This window comes from Falco cherrug, chromosome 4, assembly GCF_023634085.1.
Source record: "Falco cherrug isolate bFalChe1 chromosome 4, bFalChe1.pri, whole genome shotgun sequence".
Taxonomy (NCBI): Eukaryota; Metazoa; Chordata; class Aves; order Falconiformes; family Falconidae; genus Falco; species Falco cherrug.
In genome coordinates this window covers 24,109,490-24,130,088 of record NC_073700.1, presented here as the reverse complement: position 1 = coordinate 24,130,088, position 20,599 = coordinate 24,109,490, and the positions used below count along the sequence as shown (strand labels likewise).

The 20,599-nt window shown below is 37.9% G+C and overlaps 1 protein-coding gene across 2 annotated transcripts in view; it reads right to left on the bottom strand.

Annotated features, from left to right (window-relative positions):
* Positions 1 to 20,599, bottom strand: part of IFT122 (intraflagellar transport 122) — a 33,528-nt gene that overhangs the window by 7,878 nt on the left and 5,051 nt on the right. For both annotated transcript variants that reach the window (XM_055708701.1, XM_014283563.3), the window contains exons 7-21: positions 20,152 to 20,298; positions 18,099 to 18,174; positions 17,381 to 17,572; positions 16,505 to 16,643; positions 15,693 to 15,895; positions 15,062 to 15,199; positions 14,138 to 14,302; positions 13,075 to 13,272; positions 11,363 to 11,503; positions 9,603 to 9,656; positions 7,150 to 7,311; positions 4,078 to 4,244; positions 3,028 to 3,199; positions 1,831 to 1,933; positions 161 to 301 (exon numbers count right to left, since the gene is read on the bottom strand). In XM_055708701.1, the coding sequence (XP_055564676.1) occupies positions 161 to 301; positions 1,831 to 1,933; positions 3,028 to 3,199; positions 4,078 to 4,244; positions 7,150 to 7,311; positions 9,603 to 9,656; positions 11,363 to 11,503; positions 13,075 to 13,272; positions 14,138 to 14,302; positions 15,062 to 15,199; positions 15,693 to 15,895; positions 16,505 to 16,643; positions 17,381 to 17,572; positions 18,099 to 18,174; positions 20,152 to 20,298 (2,198 nt within the window). The remainder of the gene's footprint in view (positions 1 to 160; positions 302 to 1,830; positions 1,934 to 3,027; positions 3,200 to 4,077; positions 4,245 to 7,149; positions 7,312 to 9,602; positions 9,657 to 11,362; positions 11,504 to 13,074; positions 13,273 to 14,137; positions 14,303 to 15,061; positions 15,200 to 15,692; positions 15,896 to 16,504; positions 16,644 to 17,380; positions 17,573 to 18,098; positions 18,175 to 20,151; positions 20,299 to 20,599) is intronic.

The window sequence follows — 20,599 nt, the reverse complement described above, 5'->3', positions numbered from 1 at the left end:
CAAAAACAGCACAAGCCAGAGTTATGCACAGCATTAAAAAGACCCCCAAAACAAAGCCACACAACAGTGAAGTAGTTGCAGCAATGCTATCTCAATTCAGTAACCATTTGTCTACATGCACGAGAATGTAACAAATACAAAATTCCTTTCAGTTACTTACCTTGGGCTATATCTAAACACTGCATGGAAAGCATCCAATAATAATAGGCTGCATCATTAAATCTGTTTTCAACCACAGCATTGTGTGTTAGCTGCTCCAGCACTTTCACAGCTTCACTCTGCCTGCCAGCCTTGTGAAATGCTACAAAGAAAGCCAAAACAAAGAGGATTTTACAGTGAGATTATATCAATTAACTGAAATTAATGTTTTTAAATTAAGAGCAGTCTATTCAGCCAGTATCAAACAGTCTATCCAGGGCAGGATAAAAAGGATTATACACTGGTATTTTTCTCCTTGAAAGCAGCGACACTAATGGAACATGAGAAGCATCTGTAGGTATTCTGTGGCTTTTGCACCGTCTCAGCAGCTCTTGAGCTCACAGATTTTGTACAATGCTGGCTGCTTTTCTTTAAATAAAGAGCAAAAATACTATGATGATTAGATCTTGATACAAACAATGGCAATCTCTAAACACTGCAAATCACAACTTCATTCAGAACTACAATAAATTAACATTTGAAGTTAGTGCTCTGGTTTGTAATGCTGAATATCTTGAAAGAGTACAGCATTTGCTATATCCTTCTATCATTTCTTAATAGCATTTCTTTATTTGATGCTGAGGAACCAGTATAAAGACACTGAATTCTCACTTGGTAAACATGCATTTGGTAAACACAGTCTTCACATAGGGTAACAGGGAGGGGGGGGGGAAACTGACCCCCCCCAAAACCGAACCCCACAGCACAATTGCCTCCGGATTTCACTAGCTCAGCTATAACCAAATACCCACATAACTACACAATGACCTCTAGCTCACCCGGTTCTGGGGCATTTATATTTGCTGAGCCACAGCAACACAGAGCTTTGTGGAACAAACTGGGAATAACATATCTATATTCACAGAGTTCTATGTGCAAACTACCAAACTGCCCTCAAGCCAGGTGCTCAAAGCTTTGGCACAGAGATGCACAAACTAGTTTGTCTGGCATGTTCACTAGCTTGGCCTTTATAAGCAAATGCAGTTACACGCTTAGATCTGAGCTGGCTCTGGAAACAGCAGATGCAACAGTCACATGGAGCTGCACCTGAGAAAAGTAACCATACTAAAAATGTGCTGGCTCCACATGGAGCTTGCTTCAACATCTCCTTGTCCCTGGAACAGTTTATGAATTAAATTCTGAAGCCTGTCCACATGATGGAAGGTTGACAGTTCTCTTTAAAGGTAATTTTATAAGCCTAACAAAATTCATGAAAAATTCTTAAAGAAACAGGAAAATTTTACTTGTACAAACCCATTACCTAACAGTAAGAAAAAACCTATGCTTTTCACTCAGGTTTAAAACTTGACTGCCATACTTTGAATTCTATTATGCTAAAAATATTTAAAAAGACAGTTCAGATTATATGCCAGATACTGTTGCCACACTCAGATACATGAGATGGAAAGTCTGGGAATTTACTTAGATGCCATCATTTTTGACAGATCCATCAAATTTTCTTAACAAATAAGGAAACTTCCAGCTACTTTAAGACCAGTATGGAAACATGGATTCTATTTTGTTTTGAATCCCACCGATAAGAAACTCTGCTGGGCAGAGACTGCACGCTCTGTATTGAAATTTAGTCCATACTCTTCCAAGTGACCAACGTTCTGTCAGTAACATTCCTACCTTTTTGGGCTTCTTCAAATCTATCATTCTCTGCTAGCCACTGAGCATAAGGGACATAGACATCATCTTTGAATTCAGGATGCTTTTCACTCAAAGCAAATGCCTGAGGTAAATAAAAAATTCATTTTTAGAACACTGCATGGTTTAAACAGTTAAAGGGTTTAGAATACTCCATGGGATCAATCCTTTAGTTCTAAGTAAATTCACAATAAAAATTTATACACAGAATAGGGAGTGTAATCTGTATTTTCTCCAGTATGAAACAAATGTATGTTAAAATAAAAAGCCATCAACAACAAAAGAAAAAAGTTAAGCACAGTAACCGTCTGGTTATTAAAACAGGGAAACTTGAAAGTGATTATCTAGGAAATTTAGTAGATTTCACAGCAGGAGGCAAATATTTTTATTTTTACTGAATATATCTTTTAAAGCAATTGAAGTAACACTATAAATGTAGTTTAGATTCACTTTCTAAACTCACTCATCAGCAAAGCAGTAAGTCTACAATTTTCCGAAGTGCCCACATAACTGGGGGAAGGGGGCCTTGTCTAGTCCAGCAGTACTTTGAAAGCACTTCTTTAAGAAACCACACCTATCAAAAACTTACTGTGAAGAAACAAGAACAAAATTAACGGTGACCCCAACTGTGAAGTAGGTGGTACTGGTAGACTCATGTTTTTATGGAAAAACTCGGCAAAGTCAGAATTTTACCTAATCAGGAACATAAATCCAGTTACAGAGTGGGGTCTACACTACCACAGCACACATTCATCAGATCTAAATTGTGTGTGGTATTCTCACTCAGGTGTGTCCAAATTAAAAATAATACAGTTCAAAACAGAATTTCCCATAATTACTATTTATTCTTTCTAATGGACTAGAAGTATCCCCCGAATCACCATTGGAAGTGGGCAACTATAATTCAACAGGCAAAAAAGGTGCTCAGAAGTGAGACCAAGAAATATTCAGCTAGGAAACAAACAAAAAAGAAAACCAAAGAAAAATAAAACCAGCACCAAATAAATGCTGCCATACAAAAGTAACTTAAATACTCTGAATCACATTCTACAGAAGCCTCCCTCCTTGCCTCTCCCTTCACTATAATGGTGGGGGGAGTCAGACGTTTATCTCCCTTTCTTGCAACCAGAGACAGTAAGAAGTAGCGGTTTTAAACACGGAAATCATGCGCATGCTTACTTCCTCCCAGCGATGAGTGTCTACATGGAGATGGACCAATGCTTTCAGGTCACCAACCTTCATGTAGGTTTCTGCCGCATAGCCAGGGTTATCAAGTTTCTTAAAATAGAAGGCACATTTTGACAAAGGTTCACGCTCAGCTTTATCCAGTTTTCGAGCAATTTCAATTAACCTAGACCCAGTAAAAGAGTCAGATGTTTCAGGTTCTGCCTTGTTTCGCCTTTTAATTATTTAATAATTTCATGTTTAACCACTTATTTAATATTATAGTTGTACCATGCAACACTGTTTAAACAGTTTTCAGTAAATATTGCAACTTCCCTGCCCCCACCCCCCAGCCCTTTTACAAACTCAAAGCAAATTCCTTCAGTCTTCACTCGTCCATGCAACTCTGTATCTCAGACTCTACATGGTCATGAGGACAGAGGGAAGGCATAGATCCTAAATGACTAAGTGACATGGGACACACTTCCTCAACCTTGACCTAAACAAAATGACTCCCGAATAAACATGACCCACTTAGCCTCAAAAAAAGGCGAAACTGAGGCAAAGGAAGGCTGAGATCGTATGGCAACTCAGCAAATGACCCAGTGTCACCTGTTGCAAATCAGGGAGAATTTCACCAGTGACAGGAGTAGCCACATAATTTCTAGGGATTCTGTGCTCCAGTTATCTTCTCTACCCAGTAGATATTACCCTTAACAGTTTAAACCAACAGAAATAGGTTCCCATATATAAGCACTCCTGTGATGATTACTCTGAAAAGCTCAAGGCATACATATTTTAGAAGACAGTCTCATACTACAGACAAATGCATTCATACTTTTTACCATTGTAATGCATTTGTTTTTGTAATATATTGATGTCCCGACCCTCTAAACATGTAACTTTTACAACATTTTTAATTGTAGATGTGTTCCAAATACCCAATTTGATATAAACACAGGCGCATATCAAACAAGTTTTGTCTTATTTTAAAATTATGCAGAATTCGTAACAACTCATTTGAGATTTTTTTCATACATTATCTGAGATGGAACTAAAACCTACATATCAACCCAGCCATGGTCCCCACTGATCTCTATGGCCTTCATGTGCTCGCCTGCAGAGAGGTACATCTCCACTGCTGCTTTTGGTTCATTGATATTCTTGGCCCAATCTGCTTGTTTTTTTTTTAGCATCTTTGTGTCTTTGGGGTCTCCAGATCCCAAAAAATCCTGAAACAGTGCAATACAAAAGTCTGCATTACCTTCTGGTTACAAACATTGTTAGAGTCAACATTCTAAAATACACACAAGTTTTTTTAATTAATATCATTATGCCTCCTAAGAAAAGAAACACTGCATACAAAGCAACATGTACAGATTCAGACCAGCAATTTATCATCAAGGCCCAATGTTTGGTAGGAAAAAATGGTAAGTCTCCCATTTAGATGGTTTTCAATTAAAAAAGAGAAAGTGGGAGATTTTGGGAGGGCCAGGAGAAAGGCAATACAGATGCCTCAGAGGTAATAAAAGTCCCCATTTGGTTTCTTGGAAAGCTTGCTCTGTTGAGCCTGTTTAAGTGGACACAAATTACTATTTCTGCATGCTTTTCAGGAACATGCCTTTCCAAAAAAAAAAAATGGTACTAATGTCAAAAACTGTAATAGATCAATTCCAAGTTTCAGATTTTCTTTTGCAAGCCAAAAAGGTAGTTTCCCTCTCAAAGATGGCCCAGCCCCAGCCCATGCTTAGTTAACAATAGTATGCCCACTTAGTCATATGTTAGCATCAGGATGCCCAGCCACAAATGAGTTACAGGCTGAAATTTTGATTTCTTCAAAGACATTATATTACAATATATCAAAGAAGTTCTTTTATAAGGACAGAATGACAGCTGCTCAAAAGCAAGAGTGACTCTGAACTACTGGTTGGACTTTGGCAAAGAATGCAAACACCAAGCCTGGATGCTGTAACGATGACCATTTTGGAAGTATTTCTAATAGTTTGTTCAGCTTCTCCTGACAATACCAAAGCCCTGGCACCATATGGTTCGCATCTGTTGACAACACGTGCCAGGGGGGGTGGTGTTGGTGGTGAGAAAAGAAAAAAAAATAAAAGAGGAAGTACTTCAACACTCGAAGATCAATTAAGGGCAATTTTTCCTGTTAACAGAACAGGCTACTGTCCATTAAAACAGCTTCTACCAAATGAAAAATTGTAACAGAGGAGAAATGGAAGGGTGAGAAGAGAGTGGAAAATTACCTTATCCTCTGTGTTTCTGGTAAATTCTGACTGAGATTTAAAAAACCCCAAAACAACAAACAGGCAAAAAAAACCCTACAAAAGCAGCCACACAGATCTGTTCCACTACCACAATTCAGCAGTTTCCCTGATGCAGCCAGTTGACAGGTACAGAACTATACCCCAACACAGAGAAGACCAAGAGAACGTCACCTCTTAAATGAGCCCCACATAAGATTTTGCTCTAGCATTACCTGCCGCAACACAGCCCTGATTCAAATGAATAACTATAAAGATACCATGATAATCTTTGAATGTGAAAAAACAAAGCAAAAGGATAAAGTTGAACAACATCTTTCACACAACTTGTTTTCCAGCTTAGGTCACCAAAATAAGTCCAAAATCAAAAGCTCAGCTTCTTACTGTATAAAGAGTGTTTTGTGAGTTCTTAGTAACTTGTGATCTGGTACTGCAATAACAAGCCTATGACCAGATACCAAAGGGCTTCCTGACCTCTGCCTCCAGTCTGGACTCTCTAGCCAGAGCTAATCAAAGTCAAGCTCAAGAAATCAGATTCTGTAAGGGTTCCTAAGCTTAATTCTGGCAGCATTAAAACACCACCCCCACCCCCCAACACAGAAACCCACCACACTCCCTATAGATCTTTCCTCAGAAAAATAACTAGCAGACAAGGGGGGTTTACATATTCTTCCATGTATTGTGTACTCCCGGCACAAGAAGCTTCCTTCATGTGCTAGGAAGTACCTTTAATTTCCTCTGCATGGAGTTACTCTCAAGGATAGGACACAAGACCTTTTGCTCTCCACTAGTTAAATATAGACATGACTACGGCCAACGGTTAAAAGCTTCTTACGAAGACTTATGGGAAAATTTTCATCTATGAATTACATTTATGTTCAAGAGGAGCCAAAACCACTGAGGCTAACAAAGACTCATCAGCCAAAAATAGTGGAAGTCAGACTTACATCAGCAAAGCCCCAAAGTATTTATATTAAGCTCTTGGAAGAAAAAGATCTCTCTGTAGCACAGTTTGTGGAATCTATGCTAAAAGAGTATATGCACGTCATGGTAAAGTCTTTGTCCTGTATTGGGCAGAATAAGGCTCTGATGAGTGATGAATGAGACTAAACAGTGCATGCATTCTCAGGGATTTTGATAAGAAAACACCATGGAAGACTTAAAAGCCAAGTAATGCTTTCTTATCGCCATATAAACCCATCAGTCTTTAAGACCATATTAAATTCATTTCTACATGGAAACAGATTTTTTTTAAAGAAGATTTGCTAACACACATATACTAGATTATTATACACTTTATAAAATACATTAATATAGAACTAACATACCTTATTTAAGTTCAAACTCTGAAAGAAAAATATTTTTATTATAATATGGAAGTGAATTAAATGCATGTACACTCTCCTCCACTTTGCATGTGCACTATTTTATCATCTTTGGAATACAAAAAAGGGACTCTTGAGCGAGGTAATGGGGAACAAAGCCATAAAAACTAATTTATTTTTTTTTTAAAAGGAAAACTACTATGGATACTACTATATAATCAGAATGAAAGTCACCTTTGACTTTCCAACAAAAAATCCACCAAAAAGCCAGGAATTCCACAGACACATTTGAGACTACACAAAACACAATCCGCTACTTCAATAGTAGACTCTGAAGAAAAAGGCTACCACTACACTGAGGCACGAAAGATAGCCATTTTTCCCCACATAAGCCAAACTAACTTCAACTGAGAAAATAAAATCTAGAATTCAAAGCCCACATTTCATCCAATCTTTTTGCAGGATCCTATTTTGAAAACAGTCACAGGTACATTAATATTTCTACATTTAAATACTTAGTTGTGAACTATTACCTTTGCATAGTCAAACATCCGTAAATCAGAGTACATATCGAGAGCTAGGTTTTCATGTCCACTTTTTTTGTATAACTTTGCTGCCTCGTGGAATTTTCCCTGGTAGGCATAAACATCTGCTAGGAACAGTTCATTGTTGTTCTCTCCATGCTTCTTCCGCTCCTGGGAAAAAAAAAAACAAAACCAACCACCCAACATACAGAGAGAGATGTAGAATATACTCTAGATTATCAGGACCTAGGTGAGAAATAGTCATTGAAGAATTGGATTCTCAGGCTTAGATTTTAACTGTTAATAAAAACCTGTAACAGGATATCATAATTATGCCTCTCCTACATTTCTGGTGAATTATAATTAAAGGATTAAATCCCTTCTTAATTAAAATTAGGAAGAGCAAAATTAAATGTCACTGTACAAACCAAAGTGATGAAAAATCACTTCGTCTGATTTCAGACAGGAAAATGAACACATGCTGTCATTACACTATGCTATTTTAAAAAAGGCATCTGACGGGTGCCTCATTTTTTCCTGTAAAAACTCACTAGCATATAATTTGGCTAAATTAACAATATATGCGGGTGGGATGATAAACATGAAAATAATTGCTAGCAATAAGCACGTTCAAAAAGCGTGTTAACCGGCCTCTGAATAAAAAAAAACAGTGTCACTGCCACTGTCCCCACACGTAAAAGCTCATGATTTCAGGTAAGCAGCAGTCGCTTCCAGAGCGCCTGTACATACTCTCCTGCTAACTGGAACTGCTCACTCTTGTTGGGAAGGGACCACAGAGGCAGAGTGTGTGCAGTGCCACAAAGCAGCAACGCCTTATGTGAATCAGACCCAGCGGTACACCGACTTCAAGGGACCAATACTATATATATATATATACACATATATATATATATATATACACACACACACAGTAAAACACACACACGTGCATGTTTCATCCTATAACTTGGAAACACATTACTACCCTGCACTTTGGATAAAATTACTACCACCATTAGCCCACCTCATTTGGAAATATACAGATGTGAACTGCATTTAAAGAAAACTGCACAAAAGGAGGAAGAACATTCCATGAGCATATAAATTCGATTGTCTGCTGCCGAAGGAGACTCAGCCATCATGCCTTCTCATCACACTGGCTAGGCTGATACTGGACTAGTGCTGACAGTTTGCTTTAAAATCTTGGTTAAAAGCATAGTCAGAGGAATTGTTACACCATTTTTTAAAGACTTCACAGAATCTTGCCAGATAGAGAGATCTGGCAGTTACATTTCTTGCTACCACCAATAAGAAAAAAAAAACCTAATGTGTCATTACTGAGAAAACCATGACATTAATGGAACATGTGTGCTTAGTTACACCCTTACAAGCCTTAAAAGAAATTAAATACACCACAACCAAGAGTAAGCAATGATGTAGAACTCTCACTTCAGAAGAAGCATTTTCTAGAAGTCTGAAAGTAAGTTTATGCCTATTTACAGAGGGATTTTTTCCTTATTAAGCAGAATGTGACAATTCTGGGATACCCTCAACAGACGCAGATCTGGACAGGCATACGTGGAAAAGAAAGGTTAGAAGTGGTGAGAGAATGCTAAAAAAAAAAAAAAAAAAAAATGGGGCAGGGGGGGCTCCTAATGCAGAACTTTGTCCCATGTCAGACACCACCAACCATTAACTGCAGCCAACAGGCATTCTGACAGAACCAGGACAGCTCAGCAGAAATGGAAGACAAGGAATGTATTCTTTCAGAAAAGGTGTAAATTTAATTAGCATGAGGGACAGAAATTCCCTTTATGTCATCTCAACACAGATCTTTAAACTAAGCATTATCATGAAGTCTTTGTAGAAGGACAAAGGTGATACCCTGTCTTTTAACATGCTTGTGACAGACAGTTATTGTCTGGTGAAACTCTATCAAGAAGTGTAAAAAGAGTAAGAACTAGTGATTAGAGCACAGTATGGAAGTAAGGAATCCTAAATTCTATTTCCAGTTGCCACAGACTTGTCATGAGACCTTGAGTTTGTCATTTTATTTCTCTGGGCCTGTTTCTGGCTCTGCAAAGAGGAGATAATAGTAATTACCTACCTCCAGGGGGTAGGGAAAGGCTTAATTAACTCATGTTTATGAAGCATTCTGTATAAAGCTCTGTTAGCACAGCAGTATTCTACCAATTATTAACTGACTATTGAATATTCTTCCAGTTTTCCTGAAAACAGTTTCAGAAGTTCTCACTGTCCCATACTCCATTTTTTTTCCCCCATGAAGTTTCAGTCATATGACTAGAGTTTGAGTCACCTCTGCTAATCAGGATTTTTCACTCTAAAACACATCTCCCAACAGTCAGAAGCACTATCCAAACAAAAGTTCCTCCAAAATAGAAAGTACAGATTTTGGCATGGTACTTAAGTGTAAGAAAATATCCTATCTTTTACTTTCTTACCTCTATGCTGCTGATCAATTCTAAGTATCGAAGGTCTCGTACCCTGGTAAATGCCTATTGAAAAGGGAAAAAAAAATATAAAAGGAATTAACTTGAAAAGCCAGGAAAAAAACCATCAAAATACTGTTATGCATTAATCAAGCTGTCTTCGTGCAAACAGGACAGACAGAAATATGCTGGAATTTGTGTAGTCCCTAACCTGATGGGCTCTAACTACAACTGAGGCACCTGAGGCACTGCAGTAAGACTGACAGGGGTACAATCCAAACAGCTTATCACTGAAAATAAACCAGCAAAGGCAGGGACTATTAGGTGTAGGTATGTCAGTCCCCCAAGAAATACAAACTTCTATTTAAAATATTACATACATTTATTCTGATTATTTTGCAGCTTTTCCATTTTGATGTGAGGCATGATACAGACAAGAAAATATAAGGAAACTATTACAAGGTAGAACGTATAATTGATTGTATTGCCAAAGGATACTGCATATGCTTATCGTTTTTATACCATTCTGAAAATCCAGCATGGAAGTAGCTCAGAGAGAGGAAAGGAAGACAACGATAAGATAAAAGTACTGCAAGACAGTATAATGTCTTTTGCAAATGAAGATAATGTGCAACCCAGTCTCAAGTGACAGTGTCACGTGCAAGTTACAGCAGCTTAGCACTTATTCTCGACATGCATCAAAAAATAGAAATTTAACTCCTTAGACAGCATGTTTGAGATTTCTAACCAAACGAATGTTTAAGAGGGCATAGAATATTCTGCTTACACCAGATTGGACTAGGAACTATGAGCGCCTTTAATGTCAAGAAGCTGCTTTTGTTCGAATTAATCCGCTTTAATTCTAAGAGGGCACTACTTTAAGATTCCAAGGAGGCGCTGAAAACTTCTTTTTAAGAATATCTATTTGCATAAAGCCATCCATGGAACTGGAATTATTCTGATACCTCCACTTAAGGAAAAAAAAGAAAAGAAAAATAAAGCATTTAATTTCCTTTTAAAAAAATCTGTTATTAAAAGATGCCTATCGTTACAGGTCATTCCCTGTATATTTTTAGAATGTTTTGTCTTTCATACAAATTCATAACATTGAACTCGGTTCACCCTCTCTTATTTAAGAAAAGGTGGTGAAAGAAAAATAAGGAAGTATTTTCTGCCACAGAAAACTGTTCTCCAGTATATGCCCATTTATAGACCACTCCCAAAACCAAGGCATTCCCGACAGAAAATGACCAAAACGATGGAATCCCATGACCATTGCCTTCAAAGAATAATAATGAGTAGATAACAAAGAATATGAAACTTCCACATTTGAGCTGAGATTATACTGAGTACCTGGGGGGCGGTAAGAGTACCGTTCCAGCCGGGAGCCGAGCAGGCAGCAGGGCATTCTTTGCTGCCACCCGGTGGGTAGCACCGCCACTCACCAACGTCCCATTTCTATTTCCCTCAAATTCATTAACACATTTTCCAGCAGATGAAAGACACCATTTTCTTTGCATTTAACGCTTTGATTTAGAACATGACATTTATATAGAGTGATAAATTAAATTTAATTTTAAAACCTCATCTCAAGGTCCTGCGTATGTAACAAATGAACATCTTTGGCATGTGGGATAACATACAAACACTACAGACCCAGGAATACCACTTTGTATTCCAGCCGTAAAACATACACTACACACACACAGACTGCACATATAGAAAAAATTATAAAACAAGCTTCCTGCTAAATAAGTAAATAACTGCTTTACCTTTTTAGCAGTTTCAAACTCCAGCCCTTCTAAGGCTTCCATGGCCAGCTCTCTCCAGTCAGTATCAGTTACTCCTAAACACGCAATTTGATAGGCTTCTTTAAACATTTTTCGTTCCAGGTATTGATACATGGGTGCAGACTGAGGATTTCCATTGAAAAACACGTATTAGAAAGCACAATACTGAGATATATTAATGAAATTATCTACATACATTGGGGGAAAAAAAACCCATTCCAATCATAACCATTACAAGCTCCACAAACAAATCTATGGGTTATTTCTATAATAGAACGACATTCTGGGGTGATTACTATGTATCTTTAGACAAGCTGAGTTAATTATATTCAAAACTCATCCATCTTGAAAACTTCAGTTCCTTGCATATTGGGAAGTAGTTAAAAACATGAATTCTTCTGAGCATCGTACAAGCTAAATATTATGTATGACGACATTTTTTTTTCCCAATACTATGGAAGCAGAGGAAAGGAGGGGGTAGTTTGTTCTCAAAGGCTAAAAGCATAAAAAGTGGCACAACAGCCCGGTGTGAACTATCCCTGGAAATATTCAGACAACGGGAAGAGGTATCATGAGAAAGTAACCCTTTCATGCCAACCCTGATGACAAAGCCGTTTTACCAGCACTATGACTATTAAGGCCAAAAGATGCTGACCTGTCCTATGAGAGAAATAGTCAAGTGCAGGCTGACACTCTGCAGCTACAGCTCAACCCCTTTGAACAAACAGGGAGCACTGCAGCTAGATTACCTTTACCTCTGGGTTTGCAACCAAAGACAGCATGCAGATTGATTTCTATGTTATTTTTATCAATTTAGCTGTATACTTTTTGGTACTCCCTCCCTCCAAAAGTGTAGGTTTGAAAAAGCTGCCTCTGTGATATGTCACAATAATTTTGTGGCATATCAAAGCCAGGTGAAGAGTGTGCTAAACCTGGTTGATCTCATGGCTGTCAACAACATGGGACAACCCAAAGCCTAATTAAGGATCTGGATAATACCTCAGAGGAACAGAAAGGGGTCTGTAACACAGGTAGCAGTTAGTTAATAAAAGCATATAGCACTGTTGCCTTCTTCACTGACTCTTAAGTTTCAAATCCTGTCCACACCTGGATGCCTAAGTCAGATTTTTGGTTTTTTTTGTTTATTGGACTGTGTTAGACTTTTCCATTGTTTCCCATAATGCAGAAACCAGCAATCTGTGGAAGGCAATCTCTTTAAGTTTAGAATATATATAAAGATTACACATATATTACACATTTAGACTAAAATATACAGCTTAAATATTGCCTAAACACATCTAGATGAAGCAACAATAAGACAAGATTTGATGGTACTCATAAGAAAAATGGAATTACAACTTGAGAAAAGGTACATAGAGAAACTACAGTAAGAATACAGGAAGAGGTAACACCTGCACCTTATCTTCATCTTTGCTTTTCGATTATGGGCATTTGCAAGTAGAAAGGGAGAATTAGAAAAAACAATCAACAACAGCAAAAAGGAAGTTAGCTTAATTAATGCCAAATAAACAAGAAAATCCCCATCATGCAACATAACAAAAAACAACTAAGAAAGTGTGAACTGCAGTCATTTTGGTAATGGAATACAAGTAAATCTCAGAAAAGCTTTTTCACTTCTTAAACACTGATGTTTATGAAATGTAAAGCAACACTTAATGAGATTAAAGGATTACCTGCGGAACTTCAACAGCTGACATAGAAAAAACATGAAGACAGAAGATCTTGGAGCCATTGTAGCCCACGACAAAGCCTTGAAGTTTTTGCTGATGGACAGGGAAGTTACTAGCTTTGATATTGAGGTACCCTCCTCCAGAAAAGCAAAGCATATCCTCACACTGTGTATTCCAAGCCACGCTATTAGCATTGGGTTCCTAACAAGCAAAATAACTGATGATTACAACAGATGCAATCACATCTTTCCTAAGAAATACACATCCCTCAGCTAGAACATTTGACTTCTTATAGTCTGGGTGTGTACAAACAGACTTACTATTTATGTTTGTAATGTTCTAAAGCCTAGTATATTCCTAAACAGATTTAGAGGGACATATTTTACATTTTAATAAAAAGCTGTAATTGTCTTGCCTTTGTTTTGTATTTATGAACGGTCCATACTGTCAAACTGTAGAACATAATACAAAAATTCCACAACAATACACTGTTAACTAGCACATTTAATCAATTGTTTTTCTGCCTGTTACAAAAAGAAACAGACCCTGTCTTTGTAGCACTTCATACTATCTATCCAGTTTTCTTTGAAAACATTTCATCAATGTGAGTGAACCTTTAGAATGACTGATAAACTGCCAGTGAAAAGAGAATTATCATTATTCATTTTATAGTCTTGGAACACACAATAAAAAAATAAATTTAGGCTTTAATTCTGTTCATACTAATGATTAAGCCAAAATGCTCATTAACTCTAATGCAACAGAGGGAACCAGGACAGAACTCTAAATTAAATTCAAAAGGTCACATGTTTAAGTGCTCTTTATTCAGCTGTTGCTCACATATATCTCCTGTCTTTTAACTCCTTGTCTACCATCTCTAAAAGGGTGGTTTCGATAGAAAAATAGATCACAGTTAAATCCTACAAAATGTGATTAATGGCTTAAATCAGTTACATTAATTTCTGCATAGCAACACTTTCGGTATGTTCTGTGCTCCAAATCACTTCCTGCCCCCCTGACCCTTTTAAAACAAAGAAATAAAAAAACCCTAAACTTTGAATTTTACCTGAAACAACAACTCTTTGGTATGAATATCATATACTAGGCAGGTGTCGTTTTCATCAACAACTGCCAGCTTGTTTCGGGATGCACTCATGTCCAGGCAGCGCACAGCTGTGGATTGCTTCAACAGGACAATTGCGAAGACATTATCGACAAATATCTTCAGAATCTAGACATATTTGAAACCAAAGTGAGTCCACCCATTTTTACTACTAAAACTAGAAACAGCATAGCAGGTACAAGCTTTAATGCTGTTTAAAGCATGCAATTGCAACTTTTTTTTCAGAGATAAACTGTGTATTAAAATCAAGGAAATTATTTCAGTTTGAGGTATCTTGAAAAGACTTGCTTCCACAACATACTCTAGGTTGCAAGCCTATACAAATCAATCATATGGTATACATCCTAGATTTTTTAATGCTCCACTAGTTAAAAATTTACATTAATATAATACTACAGGAATATATAGCACAGATGCAGAAGACAAAGGATCTCAACTTCATCTCTATTCCTGTTCTCTGTATCAATACCTCTGGGATCAGTTTGAAATTTTCAGCTGTTAACCGGCTTGTGAAACAGACAGCAATTTCACCCCTAGAACATCCACACCTTCACAAGTGGTCATCAGGAGAAACGTACACACACACACACACTAAAGACAAACCCTCTCTCAGTTCACCAAGAACTCCATTTTTGTACTTCGTTCCTAACAACTTAAGGACTTCAGAGAAAATTAAACATGTTCGTATAAATTTTACGGCCAGAGAATGTGAAAGAAAGAGGTAATTGAGTTTTAATCACAAGATGAGACTCTATCATATAAAAATCAAGGTTGTAAAAGAGCATGTTGCTCCTAAGGTCTCCCCCTAAGAGCACAGAACAGATTTTACTTGCAGTGAAAAGACACACAGCAGACATTACATGTTACCTGACCATTTTTTAGACCAACTAAGAGGCCTTCTCTTCCTGGTGGTCCTCCAATTACTTTAATATAACGGATAAGAGATTCCATCAGCCATTCTCGTTCTTTAGTGCCACTAAATGAGAGGCACTGCAACCTTTTCTCCTAAAGACACAATAACATACAAAATACTGTGTGGAAGTAAAGATAAAACTTTGTGTCTCTGATGTGCAGTATTTATTACTATACTAGCACGTTTCCCCTCTTCTACATATAAAAATTGTAAACAAAGTCAAAGAATTCACCCTGTTAAACTGACTATTTAAGGGTTTCCAATGCTATGAGCAAACAAACAAGACCAAATTAACCCCCACCTTTTTCTTGTAGTTCACCCCCACCCGGAAGTTCCCCTGGATTATGTGCTCATTTATCCAATTCACTACAGAGACTGTTTCACTGGAACCGAAACACCCATGGCATGCCACAGCTATTGCTTAGAAGTATTGCCAGCGCTGCACATGACAATAGCACTACACATTGGCACCTTGGCGAAAAACTGTAATAAATTACACGGTACAATCTTTTCCTACCAGCTACTTGGACAGCTATCTTAAAAACTCAATGCACCCCATACTACTCTAGATTTTAAGGCACATACCTGGCATAAAATAATGTGATCTGAACATACAACCAGCAAGTTGCATTCAAATTTTTTTACTATCTTTTCCTTCACACGATAATACATATCTGAAGAATCATCTGAGTATAACTCATATATCAAGATTTTCTCTGGCATCTGGATTGCTAATCTGTTTTTGTAGATGGCAATTTTCTTTACAAGTTCTCTGCCTTTTATTCTAACTAGAAAGGGAAAAAACCACAAAAACAGTAACAGTATAAGCTGACATGAAAACAATAGATACAGAAATCAGAAAACTTATTAAAACTGAATCTTTCTAAAGCACCCCTAAAATTAAAAGCAGATTTCTGCTTGGGTACGTTTGTTGTTCTGCATCTATGTAATCTACTATCTCCATCACAATTTATCACCTTCTATTACTTGTCAACAGCACATCCAGGAGCAATATTTTGATTCCTTGCCATAAAAAGCCAGCGGATATGAAGAAACAAAATCAGCACAAATCCTTGAGGGTGCAAGTAAGAAAAAAAGTTAAATATGATGTATGGTATTTTTATCTCATTTGCAGAGATTAAAACCTTATCTTAAAAGCCTCTGTCCCTCCCAATGTTCTTTCAAATCCCCACATCTTTCATTAAGCTTGTCAGCACCGAACTTCCAGAATCCAAGTTTGTACTCTTGTCCCTGCAAACAGTATTCCTCAGTTTTACTGTCAAAGTGACAACTATCTGTCTGGTATGTGCAGCATATATCCCAAGTGTTCTGATGGATATTAATTAAAAAAACCAAAACAGAGTGAGAGTGAAGCTTGACTGCAAGTGTGAAATTACCTTTTTGTTCGGTGATGAGGTGTTGGACAATAACATCAGTCATGCTGTCTCTATAAGCATAGCGATCTTTATAAAGGCCATGAACAGTGCTGAAGATCAACTGATAAAAGGATATCGTTCCATCTTGGCAGCCCACTGCCTGAACACAAGAAAATAATTTCAATCAATTGGTACATGTAGGTGAGAACTGGCAAAATGTGTACTATTTATATGAACATTATGTTCCTTTTCCTGCATAATGTATAGATTGATACCAATTATAGCCTACTTGTTCTTAAACAGTGGTAAAAGGGCAATGCAAAATAAGTACTGATCTCATAGACCATGGAGACCACCATACTGCATGGGGTTTTGTTTGGTTTTGTTGTCGGTTTTCGGGTTGGTTGTGTGTTTGTTTTTTTTCTGGGGGTGGGGTGTGTGTTTGTTTTTCAATTTGCTCTATATCTCTATACCTTTGTACAGTGACCTGAGTGCCGCACTTACAGCTAACAGTGGCCACGTTGGCATTTTCCACAAGGTGTAATGCTAGAAACTTAAACCGATCTGAACATTTTCTTTCCATCATGGAATTAAATCTGGTCAACCTAGAAGTTATTAGCTGCCATTTCTTCTTTTCCCTTCTCTTGTTTTTAATCAAGAAGCAGAAAATGCCTTACCACCTGAAAACAGGTGTTATACTCATTTACAGCCTTCTTACAGCCCAAGTTTTCGTTGTTCAGGATATTTTTAATTTCAGTGATAGGTCTAGTACCTCACTAAACACTGCTCAGGTTTGCTGCCTCACTAAGAATGTCTAGAATAAGTAACTGAGTTTGCAATTTTTGGTCTTACCTTATGTGACAAATTGTGAAAACAACAGAGAAATGTAGTACTTACCACGTAGTTGGAGTCTGGTTTAACTTTGCACGTCCACACCCAGCTGCTTTGCTCCCCTATGGTACCAAGACGCACACCATCCTTGGTGAAGAGGGAAACTTGTTTATCTGAACCTCCCAGTAAAATATACTCTCCTTTAGTAAAATAGCTAACACAGCACGGATCAAAATTGAGCGTTCTGTCCTTCCCAATCTACAAGGGGGGGGAAAAAGAAATCAAAAACATTAACAAAAGGCTTATTTCATATTTCCCAAGGCAACAAGTGCTGTCACTGGTACCATTCTTCTCACCTCTCTGGCCATGTGCAACTTTTCAATACCCCAGAACCACCGGCTATATTAAGATTCCCAAAGGCAGTTCTAAAATACATCCAAGAATCCCTCCAGTCCCAAACCAGTCTGCTCAGAATGCAAGCAACTCACAAAAACCCCTTAACAAAAAATACAAAGATGTCCTCTACAGACCAATAAACCCTATCACAAGCCAGCAAAGTTGTAGGGTTTTACTACAAAAATCGTAAGACAGCAGCTGAGTTGCCATAGGAGAAACAAGAGGTGAAGGAAGAGATGGTTAAAAAAAAAAAAAAGGTAGACTCATAAAAGGTTGGGAAAATATTAATGTAGCTAATAAAGCACTAGTATACAAACACTCTGAATATAGGACACAAAGCAGAATCAGAAATACCCTGCCACTCTTGAATACACTTTCTAAAACGTACCTGTTTGCCACTAAGCTGGTAAAAGGAAAGCTTCTGACCCCAGTCTGCCACAGCTAAAATATCATTGCGTTCATCTCTAACAAAAAAAAAAAAAGTAGTAATTCTACAGCAATTTATTAATAAATTTCTTAGAGCAATACAACTAAGTAATAGGATAGCAGAATTGACTCCATATTACTCTTTAAAAAAAAAAAAACAGGCTGAAAGGACAGTAGATACATCTCGCCATTTAAAACTGAGGAAGACAGCTTGAGGCACAAAAGAAAAATCAGTCTCCTTTACAGGAATAACTGCAAAGCTTGATGTATGACTTCACATACAGCTCTATAAGCAGTGGGTACAGTGAAGTTAATGGTCCCTTAAACAGATCAAGCACCTAGGCCTGGATTCTTAGCTGCAGTAGTACAAAGCCACCATAGCATTAAAGTCAATACAGCTGAGCAAGAGTAAACTATGATTATCAGTAGTACAATTATCAGGAAAAAAAAACTGTTTGTGTGAGAACAGCAGTAGCCCAAGGAAAAGCTTCAGGTCTCAGATTTTTTAGCTTTGGTACTCTGACACGACCTGCTCAGCTTAGAGCAAAACATGAGAGTCACCTTCTCCACAGTTTCTTGCCTGTGGAGAAGAGAGGAAGAAGGGAGATGGTAATCTGAATATTCTGCTGCAAATAATGCCTCTAGAATTATTCAAACCTTTTAACAAAAAGGAAGCAGACAAAAATCCTAATGAAAAGCTGTTTAGTAAGCACCCTCCTTTGCTCAATGAATGATGCATGTAACCTGTAGGAAAAAGCAACATGCTATCACATACTTAAGAACTATCTCATAACGAACACATGCTAGCAGAATAAATTCAGACCATACAGGCAACTATTCATGTAGAATTTCCTATTTATTTAATATCTGATTTTGCACCCTGCATAATACTCCCTGCCTTTGGTCCTTTTTATAAATTACTCTTCCAGATAATATAGATACATATGCTCCTTTGAAGTTTCACTCACAAGTTGAAATCCACAGAGATCCCTTCTTGCTCATTGTCGTCTGACTACATTACCTACTGCCAGGCCTGGATTTCCATACTGGTATCTCCTCTAACAGCTGTGAACTGACTTCTCTTGTTCATCTGCTCTACTACAAAAATTCTCCCATCTACTGCAATAGCAATTGTTTATTCACATATCTGGGACGATATTCCCTCTGAAGTGAAAAAACAGTTCCCCTCTATCTCCCCCAGATCCAAACAGACCACACTCCACACACATCCCCACCCACAAAAAAAAAAAAAAAAAAAAAGCCACATAAAATACTACACAAGAAAAAAATGTTTCTTGAGATCTGATGAGGCTGCACCTTGAACACTGTGTTCAGTTTTGGGCCCCTCACCACAAGAAAGGCACCGAGGTGCTGGAACGTGTCCAAAGAAGAGCAACAAAGCTGGTGTTTAGAGCACAAGTCCTGTGAGGAGCGGCTGAGGGAACTGGGGGTGTTCTGCCTGGAGAGTAAGAGGCTCAGGGGGGACCTTATCTCTCTCTACAGCCACCTGAAAGGAGGCTGTAGGCAGGTGAGGGTCGGTCTCTTCTACCAAGTAACAAGCAATAGGACAAGAGGAAGTGGCTTCAGGTTGTGCCAGGGGAGATTTAGATCAGATATTGGGAAAAATTTCTTCACCAGAAGGGTTATCAAGCATTGGAACAGGCTGCCCAGGGAAGTGGTGGGGTCTCCATTCCTGGGGGTAATTAAAAGACACGTAGACGTGGTGCGTAGGGACATGGGTTAGTGGTGGCCTTGGCAGTGCTGGGTTAACAGCTGGCCTCTATGATCTTAAGGGTCTTTTCCAACCCAAACAATTCTATGATCTAAGTGGAACTTGTTCCCAGTTTCTCCACTCAAAGGCTGGCAGCAAAGCCAAAACTCCAATACATAATCACTTAAAAAAAAGGTAAGGTACATGTCATTAATCTGTTTCAGCAGGGATAAAAGTCTTTCCACCATCAATAAGCCAAGGATTATCTATTCAGCATGAGCAAAGGAAGGATGAAATTATTTACCTGGATGGATTCCAACAAATTGACCATATTGGAGACGAAGCACCACCTGTACGCTCTATTTTAACTTTCTCTTCACCATTTTTATTCCTTATGCTGACAATGCCATTGAACATCCCCAAAGCAAGGTACTGGCCATCGTTCGTCCAGCTGGTAAAACACATACATACTGAAGAGCAAACTATTAAAAACAAGCAGCAGGAAGGTAGGATGGTAGAGCATACTCAAATAGGGATGATGGAAGTGTATTTCAATCTAAGAGGGAGTTCTGGGAGGTAGCCAGTAATCCTACAGTTTGTTTATGCATCTAAATCCACATTTATGGCAACAGCATGCACTGCAGCAAGAACATTTTATAATATACACAGAAATAAAGTGTAGAAATAAAAAAAAATAAAGCGATCATCTGCTTGCAGTACTTTAACATGTGCTAAGTAACAGATACATTTTT